Raw genomic sequence first — 27,165 nt, forward strand, 5'->3', positions numbered from 1 at the left:
AAAAGTTAACGCCGTGCTGCTGAGGTATCTGGGACAACAGTTATTTGATTTCAATCATAAAAGACGCCCAAAAAAGGGCATTCGCCAGTTTGAACAACACATTTCAAAGAAAAATACACAAAGACCTGTTGATTGCCACAACGTCACCTTCTGAATAAGCAAATTAAATCAGCTAGGCGTTTACTTTTGGTCGCGTTTTACAGATAGGGGCAGACTTGAGGTCGTCAGCATTTCAGTTCTCAGAGGTTTTCCTGTCGGAATTATATCCGAAAAGCCCACCTGAAAACTGAGGAAGAGGAATATATCGACAGGAAGATATTTAGATATCCTACAAATCATTAAAGGTACATGTAAGGTGTTTGAATACGTTCTAGAACATGCTAACCATAAGAATTTACTTTGAAAAGGCAGACGTCTGAAGTCAGTTTTGTTTATCGTCCATCTGAACGTGGCTGTAGGGATACATTGTAGGGATAAGGGTTTAGAGGTTTGACCATCTTCATCATCGTGAAGTTGACCCAATATCTTAATACTTTCTTTTTAAACTATTCAGTTTACCCTCAAGCAGAATAACCACGCACCTGGCTGCATGAGCTAGCAGTTACTACATAATTAAGTCATTATTTACCGACATTTAAAAAAATACTGTACTGGTATACCTAAGTTTTTTTTCTTTGTCGAGTGGTATTTGAGGCATAATTAGATGCTGAGCACGAATCTAATAGGCATCCTCTTAAACGACTATGAATTGCGCCTGTGCATGGACGTTTTTCAAAATGGCGGACAGGGCAGCCCACAAATATTTTCATCAATGATGATTAAAAGTGCCCCACTGTACGAGGGTTGATTGATAAGTAGTGAGCCTCGTGTGGAAGGGGTTAAGCAAGTATATCCCTTTTCAGCCCTTCTATTTCCTGACTATTTAAAGGTGTGTAGCCAAAGTTTGGTGTCATTTGGTTAGTTTATGTCGACGAGGTAGCCTCTCAAATAAGCAAGGCAAGTGACTTTTGCAAAATGCCCCTGCTCACAAGTCTGTCATTGCCATGGCTGTAATCAACGAGTGTGGCTTTGAACTGACAGAACATCCACTTTATTCGCCTGATCCTGCTCCCTCTGACTAAATATTATCTATTTCCCTAATTAAAAAAGGCCATTTCAGGTACTCACTTTGTGTCAAAAGATGGCGTCATACGTGAATTGGAGGGGTTTCTGAACGGCCAAGAGAAGGGCTTCTATAAAAGTGGCATAGAGGCTCTCAAAACTAGCTGGCAAAAGTGTATAGATACTCAAGGAGACTATGTTGAAAAATAAAGAAAAATACTTGTAAAATGTGTACCCCTTCTATATGAGGCTCACTACTTATCAATCAACTCTATCATCTTTGTCTTATGTTTTGGTTGTGGAGTGTATTTCATATCTGAGTACTGCCACTAGTGTACTGTTACATTTCGGAGTGAGGTCAGTTAACAAGCGTGGTTTCAAGAATAGTAGGCCTAGATTTTTAACCTAATTAATACTCGTACAATGTAGCTTATATTTCTGATCAGAAATGTATCATGTGGCCCATTTTGCCTATGTAAACACCAGTTCCTCTTGAGTTTTTTTTAAGTTACTACTTACTCCACACTAATTCGATATAATATTAGAGGTATGCCTAATATTATCCTCTTGTATTTTAATATTTTGTTAGAAAAATAGTGAAAATAAGATACAGTATAATAAGATCACTAACTTTTACATAACGTGATATCGAATAATTTAAAGTGACCTCTTGTCTATCAAAGTAGGGGAGGGTGGGGCTAGTCCGCCCTCGGGGCATATCCGCCCTCCCCCCCATCCCCCCATATCTCGAATGTGAAACGATGAATCACGCCCTCCGCCATTTTGAAAAGTCACCGTGGAAGCTCGCTTAAGTAAAATGGCGGCCTGTAAGACCACGCAGTCGGCTGTTTCACAATCAGGGTGAACAATTAAATGTCGTTAATGTTACAAGTGTCTGATAAATTAGCAATTTATGATTAGAGATTGCTGATAGACTGATATCAAAGGCACTGTTTATAGGAGCAAAATAAAAAAAAGAATCATAATAATCGGACTACAATTTACAAAATTATAGCCAATTATGTGTTCAAGAAGTAACTATTTTTAGCTGTTACGATGGGTCATTTGCAATTTTAATTAAATTACCTTAAAAGGTCATAAATATGATGCACTAGCTCTTTTTGTCAATGATTTATGGTGAATATGATGTTGGTATATAACTCCCACAACATATGTCTTCTCTTTTAGAAGGTTCTTCCAAAGAAATGTTCTGAGAAAAAAATTATTTTAACCATTTTGCTGAAACAGGCTTTTGTACACATTTTACTTATTTTTGTTAATGCAATGAAAAACATACAGACTTGACATTTAATATGGAATATTTCAGTTTCGAAGGTATACCTAGGTAAAAATACGTTCTTTAAAAAAAAAACTCCGATCTCATATAAGATTTGTGAATGTAAAAGTGTGCAGTCAGGTGTGTCACCACCAATTAACTGACTTTCATGCCTGTTGCGCTGCTACATTATGTAATTTGCAGTGATTTAATTGGGTAGTGTTCCTTTGGGCTGATCAAAGCTTGGCGTAGGCAAAGCTTGGTTCTGTCAAAAAAAGTATCCATATTTCGGCAACTACTGCATAGAAGAATTTGAAATTTTGCATGCAAGCGGTCAGTTTTGCAGTGCGTAAGATGAGTCAAGTAGTGCATTACAAATTTGTTAATCTAAGGCAGAATGGTTCGAAAATACAGACATAACCAGACAGATCATAGCGCCAAACGGAACGGTCCCCACAGTTTTATAGAGTAATGCCCAGACTGATGTACCTACACAGAGGTCACCCCCAATGTATCAGAGTTTTACCTACAGGGTACAGGACCCACTGTCTTTCGGGATACGCTGCTGCAACTAAACAAAAACACTTAGTCCGTTCAGAACGAGGGGTAAATTGCCACTAAAATGCGTTTTTCAAAGCCCTTATCGAACACCAAACTGGTTTTAGCAGGTAAGAACACCAAATGACCTCCGAGGTACCCACTGTATACAGCAAAACATCGTCGTCTGTTTCTCTAATGAATTGGGGGCCATGAACGATTCTGGGTAGATCACTGAAACTGCGTGGCTTTCTTTATTGAGGTTAGATTTCAACTGTACCGCCCAATTAGTCAAAACAGTTTACAGATATCCAGAAGAGGCATACGACGAAGCATATGCTGGGTCTAAAGTGACAACGGTGATTGACAGCGTCAGTATTTGGAGTAGATTCCACATTGGTGCCAAAACACCAATGGTAGTCATCGACGAAAACCTGAACCAGATCAAATAAAGGAATAATTTCGGAACCACTTGACTATCATTTGATAGGGGCACCTTAGGAACAATTCTAGGTTGCACGATGAGGTTGCAGGTTCACATAGAGCACTTTTAATAGCAGATAACTTACCGAACCAAGGGAATGAGCAGCTACCCTGGTCATCAAAATCGCCACATTTGAACCACATAGACAATATTTCGGTAGACCATTACTCACCAATCAACTGCCTACATGTCCTACAACAAAACTGGACCAGATTGGACAATTTTAGACCGATGCCTGGAATGCTATTCCAGACTGAACTCTAAAAACCTACCCCCAAGAAATGCCTTGCTGCTTGAGAGCGGTGGCAACAGCCACGAAGAGGCCAGGCGTAACAACGACCATTACTGTGACTGACAACTGACATGAGGGTCTTTTGTAGGGCGCATAACTCTTTTACAGACGATAAATATCTCTTTTAATGGAAGACGTATGACATAGAATAGGCAATATGTTTTTGTTTGCTTCTCTGGCGAATTTCAATAATGAATTGATGTCACAATGACATCAAAGAGATAATTTAAAGTTATTAAAACACGATTTTAATCCTTATTTTCATTTATCAGTCAGCCATTACATAAAACATCTTGTTGGACATATTTTCTGATGAAAGTTAATGTATTTTAATGTTTTAACTTGTCGTGTGGACATGGTGGTATTATATGCGTTATTTCCAAACTAAACTGTTGATTCAAAGACATTGTATTTTATTTTCAGATATATATATATAAAAGAAAATCTAAAAAAGTAAAGATAACTACAATGATTTTTTTGTCGGAGGAGATGCAGATTTGCCCAAAGCAGTTGAGAACTTTTGCGAAAGGCAGTATAATAATTATGTGTACGATCTTTTTCTGAATGCTCTCTGCAATGCCCTCAGCATGACGGCAGTTGTAATTACACTTGGCCAGCCTGCCTTCACGTACGTTTGTCACAACTGTGACTGATTAATGTAGATGATTTGTTGTTAATAAATTTAAATAAACCTTTTGATATTTTGGTCAAAACTGCTGTGTTTTTATTGGTCCTTTCGTCTTTAACATTAGTTTACTTTTGAAAAGTTTCCATAGGCAAACAATACTGAGGAGTCGTTAAAGAGTGGCCGCTTAAGTTGCAGCTGTTACTCGGTCTTACGTACCGAATAAATGCACAAAATTGGACAAAATCACATTTGTCTTTTGGATTCTAGTATGTGTGTGGACTTGCCACTGGGTTGGGCAAGTTCGCACACTTGGACTAGACTTTTTAAAACTTAATTCACTCTCACATGATTTACAGTGGACGCCTGATACTTATCCAAAATATATAAACGCATTTAGATAACCTCCCTTCCTTCTGACGATAAAATATATCTGAGTCCTATCTCCCGGACAGCGAATCCTTGTGCTAACGATGTGTGCAGGCCATCCATATTTATTAGGATAATGCACAGCCCCGCCATCCCTCAAACCCCTCCCTCCCTCCCTCCCTCAATCTCTCTCTGTCTTTCTCTCTCTCACTCTCTCTCTCTCTCATTCCCTAAATATGCTCAGTTTGCATTGCACCAGGAAACATTGCAAGCATTTTTTTTTGTATTTAAGATTATGAGGAATAAAGACAACGCAAAGTTCAGTCTTTAAAAGTGTATTCTTACAATATGGAAAAAGGCACAGGCGTCATTCGTCTGCATACATGCATTATCATCGTATGATATCGTATGATTATAATTATGCTAAATGCCACCGTGCATATGTAAACAAATGTGAACGTTAATGTACTACACTCTTAATCCTGTAAAATATTAGTAGGTTTACTTCAGTTTTATTTATTCTATTAATTTGCGTTTCAGCCTACATTGCAACCCTAAATCAGCATTATGTGCGAAATGGAGGAAATACACAAGCAAGTTCTCATTAACAGCAGAGTATTCTTGATTGAGCACCTGGACCCTGTGTACTTAGTGGATTATCTTATGCAGGTGGAGTACTGCACAGCCCCGCCATCCCTCAAACACCTCCCTCCCTCCCTCAATCTGTCTTTCTCCCTCTCTGTCTTTCTCTCTCTCTCTCTCTCTCTCTCTCTCTCTCTCTCTCTCTCTCTCTCTCTCACACACACACACACACACACACACACACATTTAAAAAATATCAAAATAGAATAGAATAGAATATAGTACAACAGTACTGTTTATGAACTTCTGAAAGGAACACGGTGAGTGCTAGACCTTAAAATATATAAATACGTATTCCTGCAATCTCTGCATCATGTCACTAATTTTATATTTGGGTTTTAGGAGGGTATTATTACTGAGCAAATGAGGGAGATGATTATGGCACCAGAAACAAGACACGTACGAATGGGGCGGTTGCTTGATCTACTTCCTACTCGTGGACCCAACGCCTTCACTGCATTCCTGAGTTCCTTGGGATATGAGAATGGTTTTGTTGCCGAAAGGATATCAAGGACATTGGATGAACTTAAACAGCAGAAAGCACAACCTAGTAACCCATCGGCTGACCCTGGAGCAGGAGGTGCCGAGGGACCTCTGCAGTTAGATGACAAAGGTACAAGATGAAGGAAGGATATATTTTTTCTTTTAAATGAAAAATCCCTTTTCTTATATTTTATATAAAATGTGTCTTTTTCAGGATATCTGAGCAATTTAATAACATGACCTGGATAGAAAATATAGCACTACTTTCGTTTGCTTCGTTCAATAATTGTGGCTCACGCTATTCATTTTGCAACTGAGAAGCAGCTCAACATATTCCGTGTCTAACTGATGACACCCCAGAACTCTTTTTAACGATTTTATGACTACCTTTAGTTTGAAATAAACATTTCATTGGATTTGAATCTTGCCAATAGATTCAGAATATCAACAAGATATTTTAAGATATTTTCTATCAATTTTTCTTTTGTTTTAGACGAGTACGGCATTGATCTAAAGTAAGCCGGACAAGGGGAAAAAAGCGTATATACAGTGCAAGGGATATCTGCGTGATTTCATTCTCTTTCGTGGGCCAACAACCTTCAATGCACACCCATGGAACAAACAGTTATACCAATCTTTTGTTATTATAAACTTTCAAAATGACAAACTATTTTTCCTGGTTTTAGAATTCATAATTGTTTTGTATTATTAGCTAGTAACTTTTCAATGTGTGTTTGATTGACAACAATCGTCCTCTTATGATTTTGAAGAATCATCCTTGTAATAAAATGAACTTTATATTCACAAATAAACTTTTTATACTGTACAATCTGGTTGTTTATTTAATATTAAATGTTAACAAATGTACAATACACATATATTCAAGTTGTAAACTATAATGAAATTATGCAACGTATCATGAAAAATTAGTTGGCGAGGCCGAGGTTTTAAAGAAGCGTTGTATTGTCATTCATTCCAAAAAGTTCTAATCTAAAAATCTACGGAATTGACTCCATTTTGACTCAAAGGTCTAATTATATCCGAATATCCTGAAGCCTTGTAATGTCACTTTATAAGGTTTTCCTAAGCAAGCAAATAATATGTGGCGTGGTTTTAATATCATATCTAAAAAAAGTGTTATTTGTCTTCGTGATTTCCATAGTGGTAGAAAAAATATCCATAAAATTAAAAAAGACGGCCAAATGTCACCAAGTTAATACAAATCAACAGAAAAAAACTCTTTAAAAGTCAAGTTTATTTTCCACAGGATGTGTGATAGGCTCTCCTGAAGGGTCACAAATCTGTTCTGTGAGATATTGTCTCATTCTTGAAGAAGCTGGTACAAATTAATATTGGTGGGGGGTGGGGGGGGGGGAGAGAGAGAGAGAGAGAGAAAGGAGTAGGTGCCTCTAAAGCCACCCCCTGTTCTGCAATTAGAATGAGATATTTATTGAAATGTCCCATATAGAACTGCAGCGTGCAGAAACGTATCCACCAACATGGTATCTTTGTCAAAGAATCAAGATTTCTCATCGCTGATTAAAAAAAAAAAATTAATTTCATCGTTGGGGGGTGGGGGCATCCTCTGAATATCTACGATTCAGTCCACTTTTGTAGAGTTTTTTGCCGACATTGCTAATAAGTTCTATATGGAACAGAATATATTATTCCACGATCGTTTTTGTTAAAAATTCTATGTGCATGAGGCATATAGAGCCTAATTGGCGCTCCGCCTCCTTCACCTTAATTCTACACGTGGAGTGCGACGTTCCTCGCGCCAAATGCAACACCACATATAATTCCAATAAGAAGTATAGCACCAATAAAAGATAGAATAATAAACCTTTCACAGTACAAGCGAGTTCTCCTCGCGCGTGTAAGATCTCCTTGCTGAATTCCCTTTTTGTATTCTTCTTCTGTTTTCAATGCATAGATGAATGCAGGAATTCCAGTTGGAAAGAAAATTATAATTGAGATAGCCGACAATATTTTCAATCGTCCAGACTGTCTTTGTTTAATGATTATATCTTCAGCGGGCTGAACGTCTCGTGTTTTGATAACGTTTTCATCTGATTGCGGTTGTTGAGAATCCGATTGCGTTGTTTTCTCCTCCAGGTGTATGTTTACCTGATCTACAGCCGTGTCCTTTATGTCCTTGTCGCGATCAGCGGACATTTCTGCTGTCGGTGGAGAAGATGACATCTCTTTCATCTCCATTGCTCTGTGTTTATAACTAGAATAAAAGAATCTTCACTGTTATTGTCGCCAATTGGGCTATTTAAACACATGACAATGAAGCCCCCCCCTACCCCCCCCCCCCAAAAAAAAAAAAAAAAAAAAAAAAATACACATATGGCAGAAGCACACATAATAGCAAGCTGGTAGACAAACAGATAAGGTAAGGTGACGGTGGGGTGGGGTATAAAGTTCCGATCTTTCAAAGGGTTCCTGCCCAATAGACAAATTAATAAACTTTGAAATAAGAATTATTGAAAAACGCCTCCCACCTAAGAATCGGTGTTCTTTATCGACCTACATGTGTACATAAAACAAAACACTCATGATATTGGAATGTTTGGGCCTTCACTCTACATTGTCCATGTAGCCTATTTACAATAACAATATCCTATATTTTATCATATTTCATTTAATGGTGTGGTAAAAGTGAGGGATAATCGTACTACATGTGATACAGGCATTATAAAACAGTTTTTAGCGTGCTGCTAGGAAGTACGTTCTTCGGCGTGTGAAATTTAACCGTTGCACACCTGTATAGTTTGACCTAGTTTTCCCGCTCTCACCTGTCGTACGTATTACAAATATGTTTTCAACCCGATAAGAGGGTGCGTTCTCCACGTCCCCAGAGCTCCCACAACCGGCTGATAAGAGGACAGCTAAGGACCTCAGATGAACGCCGCCCACCTTCTTCAGCTACATGTACTGGGCGATCTAAAGGGAACGAAGGCGTCTCCTATACTGTCCGTTTGTTACCGTTGGCGTAGGTCCCCAAGATACCTTTGAAAGAAATGTCCTTTCATGACCTCTGAAGTAGGAAATGTTGTGCACACTAACACGTAAAGGTGTACTCATCCTTCAAATATGTACAATGACAGAAATGAGACAGCATAGCGGGTGACGGTCCGAGATGTTAAAACAAATTAATATTCATATGAACTGCACGTAGTATGTGTTTGTCTGATCTCTTTCTCTCTCTCCCTCTCCCTCTTTCGAACGCCCGCGCGTGCACAAGCACACACACGCACACACGCACACACACACACACACACAGAGAGGGAGAGGAAGAGAGATAGAGATGGAGGCATCGAGGAAAAACGATATTAGAAATATGGTAAAATATGCCAATTTATGCTACAGATGCGCACAGACGGATTGACCATATGTGTCAATTCAGTCCATGGGATTTATCCACACGCAAAACTGATACTGATAATATGTCTCTATCTCTCTCTCTCTATATATATATGTATTATTAAACATATATAATGAGAAAGTGCCCGGACGCAGTGGAGGGCAGGAAAGGGTAAAATGAACACTAAGCAACATGTTTGATGGATAAACGCTTTGGTCATGCAGAATAAACGTTTAAAGTTCACATTGATGCGGATGAATGTCAATACTGTATGTACACTAAAACAAAAGTAAAACTAAAAAGACTAAAGTTTATTTCTTATATACATCACTATACTTGGCCTCACAGCAATTTATAATAGATGTACGTGTAGATGACAGTATCCATAACATATATTTTGGTCTTGTTTCAGACTAACTGTAGATCTCTAACTTCCCTGAGGAGGATGAGGACGAATATTATAGAATATTATACATCCACGCGTACAGGAGTGCCAGTCATTGGTCAAGAAGCAAAAATGAAGTTTTCGTCTCTTAACAGTGAAAAGATTAACCTTGCTCACGTGATAGTGTGCACCCCTTTTTAAAGCCCAAGAACGCCAGGTTTTATCATTTACGTTAATCGTAGCGTAACAAGGCGTAGCGTGAAGTCGCAGGGGGACTTAGGAACCGAGTATTTTAAACGGTAGGATAAAGATGTATTTTGAATTGTTTTAAGCTATTTTATTTTTCAATATTGTTCAGCTATGCAAAGAATGCCGTAATTTGTTTTGCGAGACAACACCCGTTTGGAGGCATGTTATGTAAAGAAAAATCCTTGATGTTCTGATATCAATTAATTTGGCAGACGCAGATTCACTGAATCCTCTCCGGCATGAGTGTTGATTTTTCTTTGAAGGGCTCCTCTTATGTTAACTGGAGTTTTCATTCACGCGTTGCAAACTATCTCAGATCCGTAACCTTACATGTACCATCGCGATAACCGGATTTTTAAAATACAAGACTGAGAGAGTCGGGGTCGGACGAATTCTCTTTTTGACCAGAAAAGCTCCAGAACAAGAACCATATTACGCTCCTCCCCACACCCCTTTCTTGTTTAACCAGTCCTGTTTAATTGTTCTTTTGGGTGTGATCTCGTCCCGCTGTACATGTATTGTACACCACCTGTCAGGTGTGGATATGGAGAATACTCTCCTAGTCATACGACCGGTCAAATATTATGCCACTTATATACGGATAGCTTTATGTTATAATGAGAGAGAGAGAGAGAGAGAGAAGCAATGCTGTGGCATACTGATGGTTAAATTGGGTGTGCTATTTATAGCCTTTAATCTACTGATACGAAAAGTTTTATCATCTGTCTTTTAGCATGCGTGTACTGATTTATTTACGAGAGTAAAAACAGGGTCGATCCGTTATCTTTTTACCTACTGTACATGTATCTCGCCTAACCCACTGGAAGACTGTAATTGTCCCTTTGGCTTGATTGGGCTATGAGTGAAAATTCGAATTAAGAAAAACGGGAAATATATCGGTAGGCCCTATGCTATAGTTACAATATCTACCTGTAGGTAACTGTTTGCAATTTTTATTTTTTTCAGAAAAAAGTCTACAACTTTGTTATAATGACATAACTATGCACATTTCAGTCTTGCAAGGTTAAACACGGAAATTGAAATAGAAATTTTTCTTTCCATTTAATTTTTATTTTAATTTTATTATTTACTTATTATTATTTACTTATTATTATTAGGCCTATTATTTATTTATTTGTTTGTTCATTTTATTTCTATTTTTAGCTCTGTTTATTCTTTTATGTAGCTGTTGTTTATTCATATATGCAGTTTTTAAAATCCAAGTCATGTATTTCAAGTTATCATTTTTTTTTTTTACTTTCTTACATTTTCAAAGCAAATTTATCTAGCGTGGTTATGTATGGGTGCGGTGACCTTATTTAGGATCACATCGTATTTCACTCGGCTCACCGTCGATTGATTCCTGCGTCATCATCATCACTAGTTTCAAGGCGTTCGGAAGATAGCCGGAAATTGTCGAGGAGTTCCGAATGATCGTATTTGACCTAGTTTATGAAATATCCAATCAAAATCACTTCCGGTGTGTTGATCAACAGCAAAACTGAAAGTGTGTGTTTCACATAGTAGTCAAGTTCTATGCGGTTTTCCCGAGAACTTTAGTCATGTCAGTGAGTACCACTTTGTTCAGTAGACAGCACGTGTGTTTATAACACAGAGGGATGGCCCCAACGATATCTGAAATAAGCAATTTTGCAGTTGTTGAAGGTTACAGACTGCCTTTCGTCTTGAATGTGTCAATGTCATCACGTTTACCGGTGCACGGGCGAGGAAGACAACCATCGTTAACGTTGTTACATGTAACTTAAATAGTCGGCACCAAGTCCTGCACATCGTCTGGTTAGTCAGGGTACGGTCATTCCGAGCTGGCGTCTTGTGATATTTTAAAACTCAGGACGTGCACATTAGACCTAGTGTACTACAAGGGCTAAATGACGGTTGAGCTAATAATTACTTACTGTTAAAAGATTCTCCACATTCATTTCGATCTGACATAGTTCCCAGCATCCTGTCTCAGTACTACGGTAGAGTTGGGTGGGGGTGGATGCTGAGGGTGAAAACACAAACACACACACACACACACACACACACACAAAAAAAAAAAAAAAAAAAAAAAAAGGAAAGAAAAGAAAAAAAACTGACATTATCACATTATAAATAGTAATTTTAAAATAGATTATAATAATACACTCTAAATTATAATTAATTGTGGCAGTCATTTTGTCTCAAAGGCATTTTGTTAATGTTGAATTTAACTGAACTTAATCTTGTTAAATAAAAGATGTATTGGTGGTCAACATTCCTTATCTAGTTTAATGTTGCAGGTTATCAAGCTGCTGGGCAGTAGGTCCCTCCTGTCCAGATTACAGGTGTCCAGAATGGCATACTCTGTCAGGACGGCCAGTCAATTCCTCCACGAGAAGGCCTACGTTAACGGGAAGTGGGTGGACGCCAAAAGTGGGAAAACGTTTCAAGGTGATTTGTCCCTAAGACATGAGTGTAATGAAAACTAAGGTGTTGTCGGTGTAGTGATAGTCCTTAATTCAGGTCCAACTGATGGACTCTGATGAAGTAAGAGACAACAACCTGCCCTCGTTTCATCGAAGGTTTATTTTCGAAATGGCAGGTTTGTTAGCATGTATATACAGGTATTTATAATCAGTTGTGCCAGAGGTGTACTGTATTCATGCCACATATGCATTTTATAAAATAAGTTAACAATGTTACAATCTGCTTTACAATATGAGAGAAACTTTGATTTAGCATGAAATTTGATTGTTGGATGTTCACTGAATGTATGTTGAAATTTGGGCATTGAAATTCAGTGTTGAAATTGGATGTTGAATGTTGACATTAGATGTTGAATGTTGAATTTGGGTGTTGACATGTGATATTTTCCAGTGTTGAACCCTGCTAATGGGGGTCTGATGGGAAGTTGTCCTGACATGAATGCAGAAGATACGCAGATTGCCATCCAGAAGGCACACACAGCTTTTCAGTCATGGAAGAAGTCCTCAGTCAAGGTAAAGGTGGAGCCATTTTGTGGCATTTTCTCTTCATGTCAGCACTTCTATTTTCCTCACTTTTTTCTACATATCCTCTCTTCTGCCTTTCCACTTTTTCTGCATATACCATGTCACAGAAAAAAACTGGGAAATCAATTAACTGGAAGTAAAAGAACCAGGAGTGAAAAGATTTTTCACCAGGGGGTAGAGGGAATAATGATGAAAGAGCCTTGAACCCTATTAGCAGGGTTATTAGCTCGCTTAATAATTGTTTGTAATTACCGATGAATAAATTTAATGGCAAGTGAAACAATAACTGCAACTGTAAATGAAATTCTTCCTAAAATTTGAGCTGAAACTGGATCAGTTGTGCACATTAGTATATTTAATGTGTATAATGTTTTAAGTATTAAAGAGTCAGGAATTTTGTCTTCAGATTAAAAGATGTCTTTCAGGAACGCAGTGCTGTACTAAGAAAATGGTTCAATCTTATGATGGAGAACCAGCAAGAGCTGGGAAAACTCATCACAGAGGAAATGGTAATATTGCTTCCCATGATATTAAGTCTGGGTTTATAACGCGATAATAATGATTATGTGTAATTTGATTGCTTCCCATGATATAAATTACAGGTATTGAATAAAGAAAACAACAGTGATAGTCGAAATGGATTAGTACTGTTTTTAGTACAAACGGACATTTTTTCAAGCTAAAAATAAGCAGAAATAAAAAATGGAAGTTCATTTTATGTCATATCTTGTTGTAGGGCAAGCCTCTGAAGGAAGCTATGGGGGAGATAGGCTATGCAGCCGGGTTCTTTGAGTGGTTTGCAGAAGAAGCAAGACGCACATATGGTGACATAATTCCATCTCCAGTGGACAGCAAACGCCTTTTGGCCATCAAACAACCAGTGGGCGTGTGTGGGTTGATTACACCAGTAAGTTCATTGGTGATTTGGTATTCAAAGATTTGGTACTTAGTATACAAGCATGTAGCATAGTGTACACAGACATTTGCCTGATATCTCAGTTGTGGTAAAAAAAATCATATATATTTTTGACAATTTATTTAATATTTATTTTGAAGTAAGATGGTGTTAGTTTGCCAATAGCAGATACTTTTTAAAATTTTTTGACGTCTATACTTCTTTATGACATATTGATGGCATTAATTATGCAGAATATTCTGTCGAACATTCTTGAAATTTTGAAAAGAATAAGGTAAGGGGTGTTGTGGAAGAAAAATAATAAGTGGTCATTAACTCTGGATCATAGGAATTAAATTACTAGTAAATTATCCTTGTATCATGTGTGTACTGTAAGATAGAATTGTAATGAAAAACACACAAACACTAGTTTCTGTTGAGAATTCTTTGTTTTGGGATGTGACTAAATGTCTTTTCAATTTTCTTTTTCAGTGGAATTTCCCGTCAGCTATGATAACACGTAAAGCTGGAGCCGCCATTGCTGCAGGGTGTACTGTTGTTATTAAACCAGCAGAAGATACGCCGTTTTCTGCACTCGTTTTGTGTGATGTATGTATGTACTGAAGCAGGAGGGGAGGGTTGTTGTTACATGTAATAAGTTTGTAAAAGACATGACAGAAGCTGCCCATTTTGTTTTATGTTCCGGTAGGTTACAGTCAGATTCAGAAGATTTGTTATCAAGCCTTCAAAATACACTAAAACAGTCTGCCCTTTCTATATTATATGTTAGTAAGAACATTGGTTGCCATGTATATATTCCGCTCTTATTCTAACCTGGGTTAATCCGGTTATTTAAGAATGAACCTGTATGGAAGAATTATTAAAAATTTAATTACTGGATTTAAGTTTGTACAAGGTGTGCGGGAATAATTATCTATCAAACAGGCATCTTTCAAGAAGGAATTATGTCAACTATGTTAAGACATGAGTAGTTTATGAAGTTTACTTTTTTCAGTTGGCAGAGAAGGCAGGCTTGCCACCAGGTGTCATAAATGTTGTCACATGTTCAAGACAGAACACAGTGGAAGTTGGGAAGGTGCTATGTGAGAGCCCTCTGGTGGCAAAAATATCATTTACAGGTTCTACTAACACTGGGAAGGTAGCTTAACATATTTATGCATTTTTTATTGAAATAAATGAAATATGTAAATCCTGATAGAAAGATAGCAATAAGTAAATGATGTTAATTTTTTTTATAAAAAAAGGAAAATGATTACTTACCAAAATATTTATTGTTTCCATTTTTCCCTTGTACCAACAGGTACACTTGTATGAGATAAAGCATATCTTATGAACGTTAACTTCAGTTGTCTCGCGTCCTATCAGTCAGTAGTTCTTTTATCACAGTCAATACATAGGGGCCTTAAAGAAAAGGAACATGGGAAATGGGTGAATTTTGATGTTGAGGTGACCCTGATTATGGAAAAGGCCTTGCATCCACATAACTAAAGTTGGCCCATATTTTGGTTCCAGATTCTCTTGCAGCAGTGTGCCAACACAGTAAAGCGAGTGTCTATGGAGCTGGGTGGCAATGCTCCCTTTGTGGTCTTTGACAGTGCAGATGTGGATGCAGCAGTGATGGGAGCAATGGCCTGCAAGTTCAGAGTTAGTGGCCAGGTGAGAGTGTTCACCAGGGGTATTGTGTTAGGTGTGACATTGTGTTAGGTGTGACAGTGTTTATTAATATGTGTGGATGTGATAGTGTGTCAGGTATAGGTGAGACAATCACCAGGGACAGTTTGTTAGGTGTGACAGTGTGTTAGGTGTGACAGTGTGTTAGAAGTGGAAGTATATAATTTCAGGCTGTGTTAGGTATTGGTCATTGTGATTAAATTAGCTGAGGCACTTACCTTACCAAAATTTTTTCCAGATTTAACTGGTTAATAGTCTACTTGAATGCAGTATTGCATTGGTTTTAAAACTGAAATGATTCATGTTTGTAGTAAAAATTGACAACTGAAAATTTATCCTGAGGAGAAGCAGATGAAAAGTATGTTTAAAAGCTTTAAAAGACCACTGCAAATTGACCCCTGAGTTATAAGTGACAGTTTGATGATTTATCAGGCAATAATTGTTTACCCTCTCTTTACAGACGTGTGTGTGTGCCAACAGGTTCTTGGTGCAGGAGGGAATCTACGACCAGTTTGTACAGAAGCTGGGGGAGCAGATGCTGAAACAGCTGAAAGTGGGGGATGGGTTCTCTGAGGACGTCACACAAGGCCCACTGATTAATAGTAAAGGTGTGGACAAGGTTGGTTGTCTTTTCTTTTCTTTTCTTTTCTCTTGACTCTTTCAGATACTTTGACTGTTCATGCTTACTTTTCACTATTTCTTTGGACAGGGGCATAACCAGACCTTTTAAAATTGTACGCACAGATTTTGAAAATTCCCAGGTACGATTATATTCCGTGAAAAATACACTGAATTTGTGGAGAATAATATCATGGTTGGCTCAAAAAATTGTACGCACAGTGCATCCGTGCGTATGCCTGGTTACGCCCCTGTTGGATCTTAAAAATGAACATTTTCGGCCAATAGCTGTTGTATTTCTGTGTTGTTAGGTGGATGAGCTGACCCAGGATGCTGTGTCAAGAGGAGCCCAGTTGAAGATGGGCGGGAAGCGACACTCAGCTGGCGAGAACTACTACGAGCCCACGCTCCTCACTGATGTCACGTCAGAAATGAGGTGCTTTAAAGAGGAAATCTTTGGTCCAGTGTCAGCCGTGATTAAGTAAGTGTGATTTCTAATAAAAGGTCTTTTTTGCATTTAATGGTACAATTTGACTTATCCCAACACAGCTTTTTTTTTTTACTTTATTACTTTTTTAATAAGATCATAATAATACTTTCTGTTAGAACTGTGAACGTGGCTTCATGTTTGTTATGTTTTCCAGATTTAGAACTGAAGAGGAAGCCATAGCACTAGAAAATGCAAGCTCCGTTGGTTTGGCAGGTAACTTCGCAATATTCTTTACCTTGAATTCTTCAGTGAGACTTAGAAGTATGCTACTAAGACTTGTAGGTGTACATTTTATACCCCAGAAGAAAAAGGTTTGAATTAAAATGAAATGTTTATGGCATGTCATACTATCTAAATTACATTTTTATTGAAATATGTGATATTGTTTGGTAAAATCCTGTGACAGCTTTTTTTTTTCATTTTTCACAAAAATGAATTTTTTGTCCCTTGATGTTTTATTGTCCATCACACACCTTTATCAGACAACTTTCAGTTTGACACAAATTGAACTATTGCCATTTCATCCAGACTTCAGAATTAACCAATATTTATGCCACGTCTTGTTAAAAGGCTTATTCTGTTTTTTCAGGTTACTTTTTCTCCAGAGATTTGTCTCAAATTTGGCGCGTGGCTGAGAATATGGAGGTTGGCATGGTTGCCGTTAATGATGGCATCCTGTCTACAGTGGAGGCCCCTTTTGGTGGCGTCAAGGAGTCCGGGATTGGGAGAGAAGGCTCCAAATATGGGATTGATGAATACATGAATATTAAGTACATTTGTATGGGTGGGATTCAATAGAACTGAACTGGATAGCACACCCTAGCATTCACAGCTGGGCTGTCACAGCTAACACAATGGGGAAAAATTTCTGTTGTGGTTTGTGCAATAGCAGATTGAAAGAGTAAGATGTTGAACTGGATATAAAAAGCTATGAAAGAATAACATATTGAACTAGATATAAATGTTAACCTTTACAGAGGGGAAAAGAACTTACTGTACAAATGGTTTTTACTTTAAAATGGGGAATGAGAGACTTTGCTGACCTTTGCCTCATGCTTGTTTGTGTGGAATTATAGTATAATCAGTCTGAATAGAAACCTATTCAATGTGACCCAACATTTGTCACTTATTGCTGTCAGTTATGCAATTACTCAATCATGATAACATTTTAGGGGTGAGGAATTAACTTTAATTTTACTAAAATCAGTTAATATTTCACTTTCCCCAAGGAGCTTTGTCATTATGCATATCACGTTAATGCAACTTAAAAAGACCTTTCAATATTTTTATAAAGTCTCGCAGAGTTTCATTTACACTGCTCCTTGAGTGCCAAAATAAAATTGTTACCATAGTGAGATCAGCTTTTAAATCTTTTGTCTTTACCTTCAATCTCGTTCTTTTTGAGTGTTGTGGTAATGTGCCAATAATAGAGAGAGGTTCAGAACAGATATTTTGGAACATTCCCCAACACGGATGCCCTTGTTAATCACAAAACCTATAATTATATAACTTAAAGACTATAATGCTGAAAAAAGCCCTCAGTATATAACTTTATTGAATTCATGATGCCTGTATTACTATTTTAATACATACCTTACAGAATACTATACACAGACCTACTAATCCTCAACATATAAGCCTATTCTATAGTTAAACATATAATTCAAAGCAATAACTGAGCAAAAAGAATTCAAGGTAAAATATGTGAAAATGATGTGCAAGAAGCCAGCTTGCCTACAAGATATATTCATAATGAATGTAGACGGCCACTAGAAGTCCTATGGTGTACCCCATAGAAGGGCCAGTCAACATCTCAGAAACTCAACATGAAGTACGACCCCCTTCCGGATTGGAGACTTGCTAGTCCAACGGTCAAATATGGCTGACCCACTTGAAGACTTCCCCACGGAATATCTATTCAGTGTCTATTAGCGGATTAGACGGCAAGCTTTGTAGTGGGTTGCCATATTTGACCCTTAGACTAGTTAGTCCCCTATTCTGAATGGCACCTATGACTTCAAGCACCTGTCTTTGTACATACTTCAACACACAGTATTGCCTGTTATCATCATGGTCCCTGGCTGTCCTCACATGGCACTGTCAACCTGTCATGTGAAATCTTACACCACTAGAAGCACCCTGCTTAGTATAACTATTGCACAATGGATTCTTAACGAAAAGAATGATAAAATCTGTTGCATTTTTTCACCAATTGGAAAACTATACACAGATTTATGCATACACCATCTGATGATTACATTTCCTGCATGGAGATGTAAAAAAGATTCAAATTTCAGATTTAATAGGAAAAGGGAAAAAATTGCTCTCTCTTTTAAATTGTCTTAATCTAAGAAACATGACTGTGGATTTCACAAGTTTGGATAAATTCAACATTTTTGTTTATCAAATAGTTTTTCTGGGGATTATTGTGTACTAAATCACATGATAACCTATACTGTGTAACCTACTTAATATACTATGAAGTATTTTATGTAATATCATTTTATCAACTCAAAACATTTTGATGCCAAATCATTCCAACAAGAACTTGGCCTGCAAACAAATATCTGTTTCCTCAAACCAATAATTATTGAACTTCATTTCCTCTAACATCAAGTAGTTCAATATAATCAAAGAAAGCTTGATGCATTATAACACCAAAAAATATAAGGTAAAAATTTTAAGAAAATGAAACAATGGATTTAATGCCCTATAATACACTGTATAAGACTGTAAGTACTACTAACTGAAATGATGAAAATAATTATCTTTTAATTGATATTTCCAAATCTGTATCTAATTTTTAAACGAAAGCAAAAGTTCTTAATATCTAATACTTGTAATTTGAATAGACCTAAATTTGCAGTATAAAACAAGTCATTTTGCAAAAAAATCTGATTCTGGATTATAAAAAATTTGTGCATTAGATACATGAAATACAAATATCTTCAAATATTTACACATAGTACACTTATTATACAATTCATCTTTCTCACACTGAACAGCACACTAAAGGGACGCAGACTATACCGGAGCACTAAACATGTAATTGCACTTCGGGAGGATTTACTTGCTTTTACAAGTTTTCATAGTAATGTTTGAGTAAAAAATTGATAAATTGGTCATGCCAAGCACTTGAATCAGTTACACAATAACCAGGCTGTTTTTAACAACTTATAAGTTGCTTATCTCTCATAGTGCACCAGTGGAGACTGTGCAGCTTAAGTATACCCCTGGATGTGGAAAGAGTCTTAGGACAAAGATATAATTAAAGTTCAAGAGAAAGTGAGTGGGATGCAATTTTACAACTGAAGAAGAGACTCCCCATTTACCAGCCTCAACAAGTGTTACAATCCATAAATAAAAAAAAAAAAAAAAATATATATATATATATATATATATATTGCATCTCATTTGAAGGTAGACATTTCAACATGATAACCACTGCCACTGGGTAACCCAGTGATGCTCTAGCAAAACTGAACTAAAAATACCAAACTAAAATACTTTGTCAAAAAAGTACCAACTTATATTTGGTTTTCTTAAGACTTGCTGGCAGACCGAGGATTTTGAGAGGCAGGGTGGTGGTTGTCCCTGGGTTTAAAATATCAGTAGGTGTTATTAACATTGTATACATTGCTATAACTGGTGGGGGTGTTGTAGATCCCCGTCAGCGCGGCAGAGACGGCCTGGTCATACATCTGTGTCTGTTGCTGCTGCTGCTGCTGGGAGAAATGCATGGCGTGTGGCGACAGGAACGGATGTAACCCCATTGGAGGCTGAAACTGAGGCTGCTGTTGTTGTGGATGGAGCGCCAGCTGAACATCGCCACCACCACCGCCACCGCCGCCATTGCCACCTCCTCCTGGTTGGTCTGGGTAACGCAGGTGAGTGACCTGTTGGCTGGGGACTGGGGTGGTTAACGCCAACATCTCGCGGAGAAAATTACCATGCTTGGCTGGATCCTCTGGGATAGGTGGGTCCATCACAGCACTCATGGTAGCAGCTGTCAGATCCTTGGATGTCATCCTCGCGGATGCAGCCTTTGCCAGCTTACTGGCTGTAGCACGCTTCTTCAGTTGTGTCCGCAGCGCCCTCTCTTCCTCCTCGTCAATGGCTGGAATATCATCCAATGAGAGCTTGAAGATCTTGAGCTCGCCGCCAGGGTGATACTTGTGGATGTGTTTGCGACAGTTGCTGCGCAAATTGGCGCGGAAATGACAGAAGCCACACTTGTAGGGTTTGGCATTGGGGTGCTCGTGCTTCACGCGAACATGTGTCCTCAAATCTTTGGCAGTCTAACAAGAAAATAGAAAGAGTTGGATTAAAACTTGAGAAGTTAACAAATACACCATCAACTGAATGAAGTTGTAAATTATTAATGACAAACTTTTCGTAGACATACACCATTTTCCTACTGCTTATTGTTAATTTACTGGTCTAATTATTTTAAGCATGTAACCATCAATGAAGCAAAAGATTCAACCTTTACAGTTCATCATTTTACTTTTTCTAACATAATTATATAATCGTAAACCTATTTTAAAATAGATATTACATAATGAACAGAAAGATTCATGACTCACATTTGTTCTTTTCACAAGTTTCTCTCACACACCTAAACACACACACACACACACACATTTATTCCACATTAACCACAGAATACAAATGAGCTCCAATATTGAAGCACAGGCCTGATACTAACAGGTGCTTTGTAGTCACACTTGAGGCAAGGGAACAGTCTCTCTCCTGTGTGGATGATCATATGTCTCTTCAGTGTCTGTATGGTGGTCACTCCTTTACCACACACTGAACAGATGTGGGCCTTGATACCTGGAGTGATTATAATAATAATAATAATAATAATAATAATAATAATAATTATAATAATAATAATAATAGTGATGATGATGACGAGTTTTTTTATAACTGCACTCCATTTTTATCAATGCTGTGTACAAGACAGGACTTAAAAATTTTAACTGAATATTTTACAATGTGTGCATGTGTGTGTGTGTGTGTGTGTGTGTGTGTGTGTGTGTGTGTGTACTAGCATGCGTGTGTGTGCTTGTGTCCACGCATGTGTCATCATGCATATTCATGTATTTCTCATAACTTGACTACCATGTGAACATATATATTCCTGATCCCTGATGTATATCCAATAGCCTGTAGTATGTGTTTACAATTACTACCTGAATGTCTGGCCACATGTCTCTCAAAGATGTACTGCTTTAATGTCTGGAAGTCACATAACTCACACTTCAACACCTTCTTGTTAGGGGGAAGAATTCCATGCTTGTAGAACTGGTGATCTGGTGAAAAAATGAATCCTAGCATAACTGATGATGATGTATCTTAAAAAGAATGTCATCAGCTGTGTATAGCTTTTAAAGTTACTATAATAGATTCTTCAAACCACAGCTAAAACTCACATGTCATAACCACAGACTAAAATACTTCAATGTCTCACAAAACAATGAAATATTGAAATGGTGATAATTCCAAATTTTAGTTGTGTTTTAAATAATCTTATTCCTTTATGTTTTAGTTTGACATACTTTGTCTATTGAAACACTGCCCAATCAAATGTATTTGATATATCTTTGCTAAGTTACCGAGGGCAGAGTAAAAATAGGTGGAGCACTGACTCGTGTCATAGGTATGAAGAAATAAAAGCATGCAAAACTCAACAAAAAGATACTACTTTTATGACCATAGATCACTTCACAAATATTTTGTACTCACCATCTAAATATTGCTTTTCCGACGCCTTGTAATCACAAAGTTTACAGCTGAGTTTGGCGATCCCCAGACATCGCTGCTCGTGCAGATCCAGCCGCCCCAGGAGTGTCTTGCCACAGTACGTGCACACGCGTGAACCACGCCTTTCATGCACAACACGCATGTGCTTCCTGACATCCCTGAAAGTTATAAAAATGGTTGTCTAGTTTGTGAGATTTTTCACTAGACTGAAAACAGGATTTCCTGAAAACAATGTTTTGTTGCTATTACTTGAAGAAGATGATGACAAATTTATGGAAAGCGAGTTCTGTTCATATCAAAGAGTACATTTACATTGTGATGAAATAAAAATTCCCCAGAGAAATTTAAATTCTGAATTAGTGACTGGGTTGAAAACTGTTGGAAATTACTGTTTACACATAATCATAAAACATCAAACATGTTGCCCTAGATACCAGCCCCTGATATTATCTAATTCCATGATCCAATACAGTTAAATCTTATTTCACTTGCTCAAAAAAAATTTTTTTAATAGTTGCTCACCTTAGGTTTTTAAACAGTTTCCCGCACACATTGCACTGTTCATTTTTCACTTCTTTGTGTTTCAGTTTGTGAGACTGTAAGTCAGAGCGGAACAGCGCAGTGTAATCACAGCCATCAAAGTCACAGTACAGCACCTAAAATATAACATTATACAATTGGTTATAATTCCCTTCATTAATAACGACACTTAGGCTAAAAAATCAAGTCCAGTTTGGCAAAAATTATTGGTAGTAAAAGTCCTGTTTGAACAAAATATTTTGCTGGATCTACACAACATAAAACTGATGTTTCAATCACTATTTGCTTTATGTTGTGGACTATTACAGGTTTATCCTAGGTCAAAGTAGATTACATCTTTCCAAAAATTATTTCAAAGTCAAGACCAATAAATAACTTATATTCTTTTATAACACCTGCTGTTGCAGAGTACAATACCTTCAGTGATTCTGCCACAATACCATGGTCCCTGTATTGGTGTTTCCACAGGTACTTATCGCGACCAAATCTTTGCCCACATGCATCGCACGTGTATGGTCGCACATGACACTCCCGCACATGCTTCTGCAGGTTCATTTGTAAACTTGAGGAGTACTCGCAGAATTCACACGTGTACTCTGCTTTCTCATGACGCTGCATGTGTCGGCACCATGCAGTGTACGAAAGGAAGTACTCATCACACTCCTTTGCGGCACAAGGAAATACATCAATGTCATGCGTCTGCTTCCAATGGAATTTAAAAATCTCTTTAAGCTGAAAAGTTTGCTGGCATTTTTCACAGTCTTTGTCCTTATAAAATCGGTGCCCAAGGCCATGAGTTTCCGCCATGTGCAGCGCCATCTGTTTCTGTGCCACTTCCTCACCGCACTGGTCACAAATGCTAGACCCATGCATGATCTGTATGTGATCCTCAAGCTCTACCCTGCTCTTAAATTTCTCCTCACAGTGGTGACAATGCAGTAGAGTCTTCGTCTTCGTGCGAGCGCGTGTTTTCTTCAGTTTACTTATTGCAGATCTGATAGTCTTTTTCTGTAAAGAAGGCACTCTCCGTGTAGACCTGGCCCTGAGTGGTCTCTTCTGAGAGACAATCTTACCACTGAAGTAGGGCCTGGTGAGTAAGTTTCTGAGTTGGAACGCTGTCCACGTCCCTAGCACTTTCTCTTTGTTGTGTGTCCTGACACTACTAGACCTCTTTGAAGGGCGGCCCAATGTCTGGTGCTTTAACCTGGTGTGCAGGTCCAAATGGAGCTGATCTGTGAAGGTCTTAAAGCACTGATAATTAAAAGAAAAAATAAAGAGTTTAGGTGCAGGAAAAACTAACATCAGATTGGTCTTACGATATAACTGGTCTCATCAAAAGTTATAAGTTACATTAAAAAAAAGTATAAATACATAAATATAATACATAAATACAATAAAATAAAACAGTTCATTATATAAACAGACAAATAAATGTTCTCAATAAACAGTGAATGAATTATTCTTACGGCTTCACCAAATTACAAGAAGAAAGCATTTTAATTGTACCCCGTCCATAACTATATACCTTATGGCATGGCCAAGTGTTCCTCTCTCTCTTCCTCCCTCTGTGTACCCCTGTAGCCCCAACATATCTATACCTCCTCAGCTGCAGATAAAACCCTGTCTTTCTCCTGTACCTATGCTGCTGTAACATGTGCTTCTTTGCACTCACAGACAGCGTAAAGCTACTGTGACACAGTTTACAAACATAAGAGGTTTTGTCAAAGTTCTTCGGTTGGTTATGTGGAACATAGTCTTTTTCTGGTTTCGATTTAGAACTCGGTTTTGGTTTCGATTTCCTTTTTCTTTTCACCTTCGTTATCTTGGGCTGGGAAGGAGCGCTCTGCCTGGGCCGCCCACGTTTCCTCTTTCCCGGCGGTGATAAGAGTTCATCAACAGTCACCCTAGGTCGTATTTGCACTATATGCCTAGGCTTTGATTTCCGTTTGCTTGCAGACCCACTGCCCATCCTGGTGGAGTCTTTCGGCTTCTCCAGCCTTCCCATAATGCCGTGCAAAGGGACGTTGGCCAGGACTCCTGCCTCCTGGTCCGTCTCCTCACTGTGAGCCTCAGTCTGAAGAGAGTTCTGCTCCACCATCTTCATAGCTGTGTTTACTGCCTCTCTCTCCCTGGGATTCAGGCAAGCCAAGATGTCAGGCAAATCCTTTAGGCTCTCTAGTTTAATGCTGCCTTCCCTAAGACCACAAGGACGCCTGTTGTTCCCCTGTTTCATCTCACCTTCCCCTCGTGTCGCTCCTCTGTCTGTTGCCATGTCTCCTTCGCCACTGGTGCTGTTGCAATTCACTGCTGGTGATGCCTTCTGGGAAGGCTGCTCTGTGGTTGTACTGCTATTGTTTGCATCTGCTTTGGGGTCAACAGAAGAATTATTATTCCCTGACAGCATGCTTACAACCACATCCACATCTGACTGAAGTGGCTGGGGCACATCTGGCTGCGTTAGGTGTGACAACTCTGGATGCACTGGCTGAGGCAAATCTGACTGTGTTGGTTGTGACAGTCCTGATTGTGGTAGGTGTGACACAGCTGATTGTGTTGGTTGTGACAGTGCAGATTGCATTGCCTGCTCACAACTCCCCTTAAGTTCCTCTATACCAAGAAACTCTGCCATAGATGCAAGCTGAGGCAGCATATCCTTGCCAACACTGATTTTCTCCCCATACAAGTAATCCAACACGGGTGTTATCAAAACCTCTGGAAGATTTACGGGTACCACCCACGGTTCTGTATTTAACAAAGCATTTGCAAAGTATTTTGCTGACGAGACCAGAATTAGTCTGTGTGCCATGAAGGTGGTGCCCTCTACTGACTTGAGAACGACATCGCAGAGAGTGGCCGTGCGGCGCAGCTCATTGATCTTGGTCCATATCAGCTGTGTTTGCTGTCTCTGTAGGTGGAGGGAGGTCTCGGCCCCAATAGCTGACATGCTGCGGCTGATGGAGATATCTGGAAGAAAAGACAGTAAATGAAAAGAGGATTTAAAAGACTGCTTTAGTTAAATAAGATTTAACTAAAGCAGTCTGACACTTATAAAAGTTAAAAAAAAAGAATGAGAAAAAATTGAAAAGAAAAAAATATAATGAATATATCCCAACTAGAACTCTAATAAAAAAGCACTTACTCTGCTTAATAATACAATGAAAGATTCTGAAAACTTGACACTGCAAATAATAAATTAATCAACTTCAGACTAAATAGCAGGAAGCAAACTTGTGCAAGGGAGTAGCCCCTTACTAGGCTACGGGTAATTGCATGTTTAGAATAGGAACTGTCTGTCTTAAAGTAAACCAGTGCAGTCTGTATCACTAAACTATACCGCTCGATATGAAAAGGCTTACTAGTCAATACAGTGGAATGTTTGAACTTTGTTCGCGAATTCTTTTCCACACTAGCATTGACATATGATAAATATGTTTGTGCCAAATCCACAAATGCAAAGAAGAGTAGTGACTGGCCGGGGAAGACCCGGGTTCGAGAGAGAAGAAGAGACCAGAGCCTGGACAAATGTGGCAGTGTGCCTACGACTTATCACAGGAATTTCTTTCCCGTGGCCCACAGTCATTCAGTTTTTGAGCTAGTGCTAAAGACTCTAATGGGTTGCACTTACCTCAGATTTTAGCGTCGGGTGAAAATTGTGACAATGCAGAGCAAGGCCAGTAAATGAAGCGTCCCATTTTTTCTTTAAATGCTACATTAATTGCACAATAAACTACTGCATTCTTCCCAAACCTCCAGCCTTTAAGCCAGATTGACTGTAGGTGGCAGTGCATGCAAGATAAGCTACATTACCGTATGCTGCACCTCTTTAAAACTATAATGTCTTTATTTCAATTAGTTAACATGTCATTTAATATTCCTTATAGTTTGGACATAAGTGTTATGGTGTCTCTCTTTTGCATGCCTTTCCCTCCGTTTCTTTACCCTACGCTGAATGCTAACAAGTGGGTAGGGGGGGGGGGGAAGGGGGGGGGGGCTGACAAGCGCTGTACAGGTATGCACTTTGCTCCCTAAATACTTAAAGGGCTTTGAATTTCATGTTTTTCTTATTTTAGATGTGCATTGCTTTTCAAATAAATTGATCTGATCATTGCTAAATTATGTTTATACAATGTATATGTTGTTTTACAAGAAAATAAGCGTTTAAATATAACGGGAGATGTAGGGATTAATTTCAGGCGAGGGTGGGGTGAAATGGTTAAATGAGTAAATACCATAACTAATATACTTTGAATAGCTGAGACATTGTTCAAAGTCTGAATAACTGAATATGGAAAAATAAAATCGAAAATCAATGCCAGGCTTATAGGCGGGGTTCATGCTAAAAATTAAGGTAGTGG

General features: G+C 38.3%; 3 protein-coding genes across 5 annotated transcripts; 2 read left to right on the top strand and 1 right to left on the bottom strand.

Annotated features, from left to right (window-relative positions):
* Window positions 1–130: 130 nt before the first annotated feature.
* LOC106152845 (death domain-containing protein CRADD-like) lies at window positions 131–6,621 on the top strand. The gene is made up of 4 exons (XM_087015649.1): window positions 131–344; window positions 5,225–5,353; window positions 5,669–5,939; window positions 6,303–6,621. The coding sequence occupies exons 2-4, from the start codon at window positions 5,252–5,254 to the stop codon at window positions 6,326–6,328; spliced, it is 399 nt and encodes a 132-aa protein (XP_086871775.1). The 5' UTR covers window positions 131–344; window positions 5,225–5,251; the 3' UTR covers window positions 6,329–6,621.
* Window positions 6,622–9,723: 3,102 nt separating this feature from the next.
* LOC106169198 (succinate-semialdehyde dehydrogenase, mitochondrial) lies at window positions 9,724–17,856 on the top strand. Of its 3 annotated transcripts, none has more exons than XM_087015338.1 (12): window positions 9,724–9,863; window positions 12,096–12,246; window positions 12,673–12,794; window positions 13,232–13,315; window positions 13,543–13,713; window positions 14,194–14,310; window positions 14,717–14,860; window positions 15,235–15,378; window positions 15,854–16,012; window positions 16,323–16,492; window positions 16,656–16,714; window positions 17,091–17,856. In XM_087015338.1, exons 2-12 carry the CDS (start codon window positions 12,150–12,152, stop codon window positions 17,297–17,299), a joined length of 1,476 nt encoding a protein of 491 aa, XP_086871464.1. In that variant the 5' UTR covers window positions 9,724–9,863; window positions 12,096–12,149; the 3' UTR covers window positions 17,300–17,856. The 3 variants fall into 3 exon arrangements, with proteins under 3 accessions (XP_086871464.1, XP_086871463.1, XP_086871462.1); XM_087015337.1 differs by lacking the exon at window positions 9,724–9,863 and adding an exon at window positions 11,275–11,381; XM_087015336.1 differs by lacking the exon at window positions 9,724–9,863 and adding an exon at window positions 11,307–11,381 and having other exon boundaries at window positions 12,083–12,246.
* A 168-nt stretch (window positions 17,857–18,024) lies between these two features.
* LOC106152854 (uncharacterized) lies at window positions 18,025–26,598 on the bottom strand. Its single transcript, XM_087015335.1, has 8 exons — window positions 26,436–26,598; window positions 24,336–25,774; window positions 23,228–24,061; window positions 22,793–22,926; window positions 22,253–22,428; window positions 21,700–21,819; window positions 21,210–21,337; window positions 18,025–20,799 (listed from the first exon to the last, which is right to left on the bottom strand). The coding sequence occupies exons 2-8, from the start codon at window positions 25,752–25,754 to the stop codon at window positions 20,110–20,112; spliced, it is 3,501 nt and encodes a 1,166-aa protein (XP_086871461.1). The 5' UTR covers window positions 25,755–25,774; window positions 26,436–26,598; the 3' UTR covers window positions 18,025–20,109.
* Between the last annotated feature and the right edge of the window lie 567 nt (window positions 26,599–27,165).

The sequence above is a fragment of the Lingula anatina genome, chromosome 6, assembly GCF_051362555.1.
Source record: "Lingula anatina isolate TDL-2025a chromosome 6, LinAna3.0, whole genome shotgun sequence".
NCBI lineage: Eukaryota > Metazoa > Brachiopoda > Lingulata > Lingulida > Lingulidae > Lingula > Lingula anatina.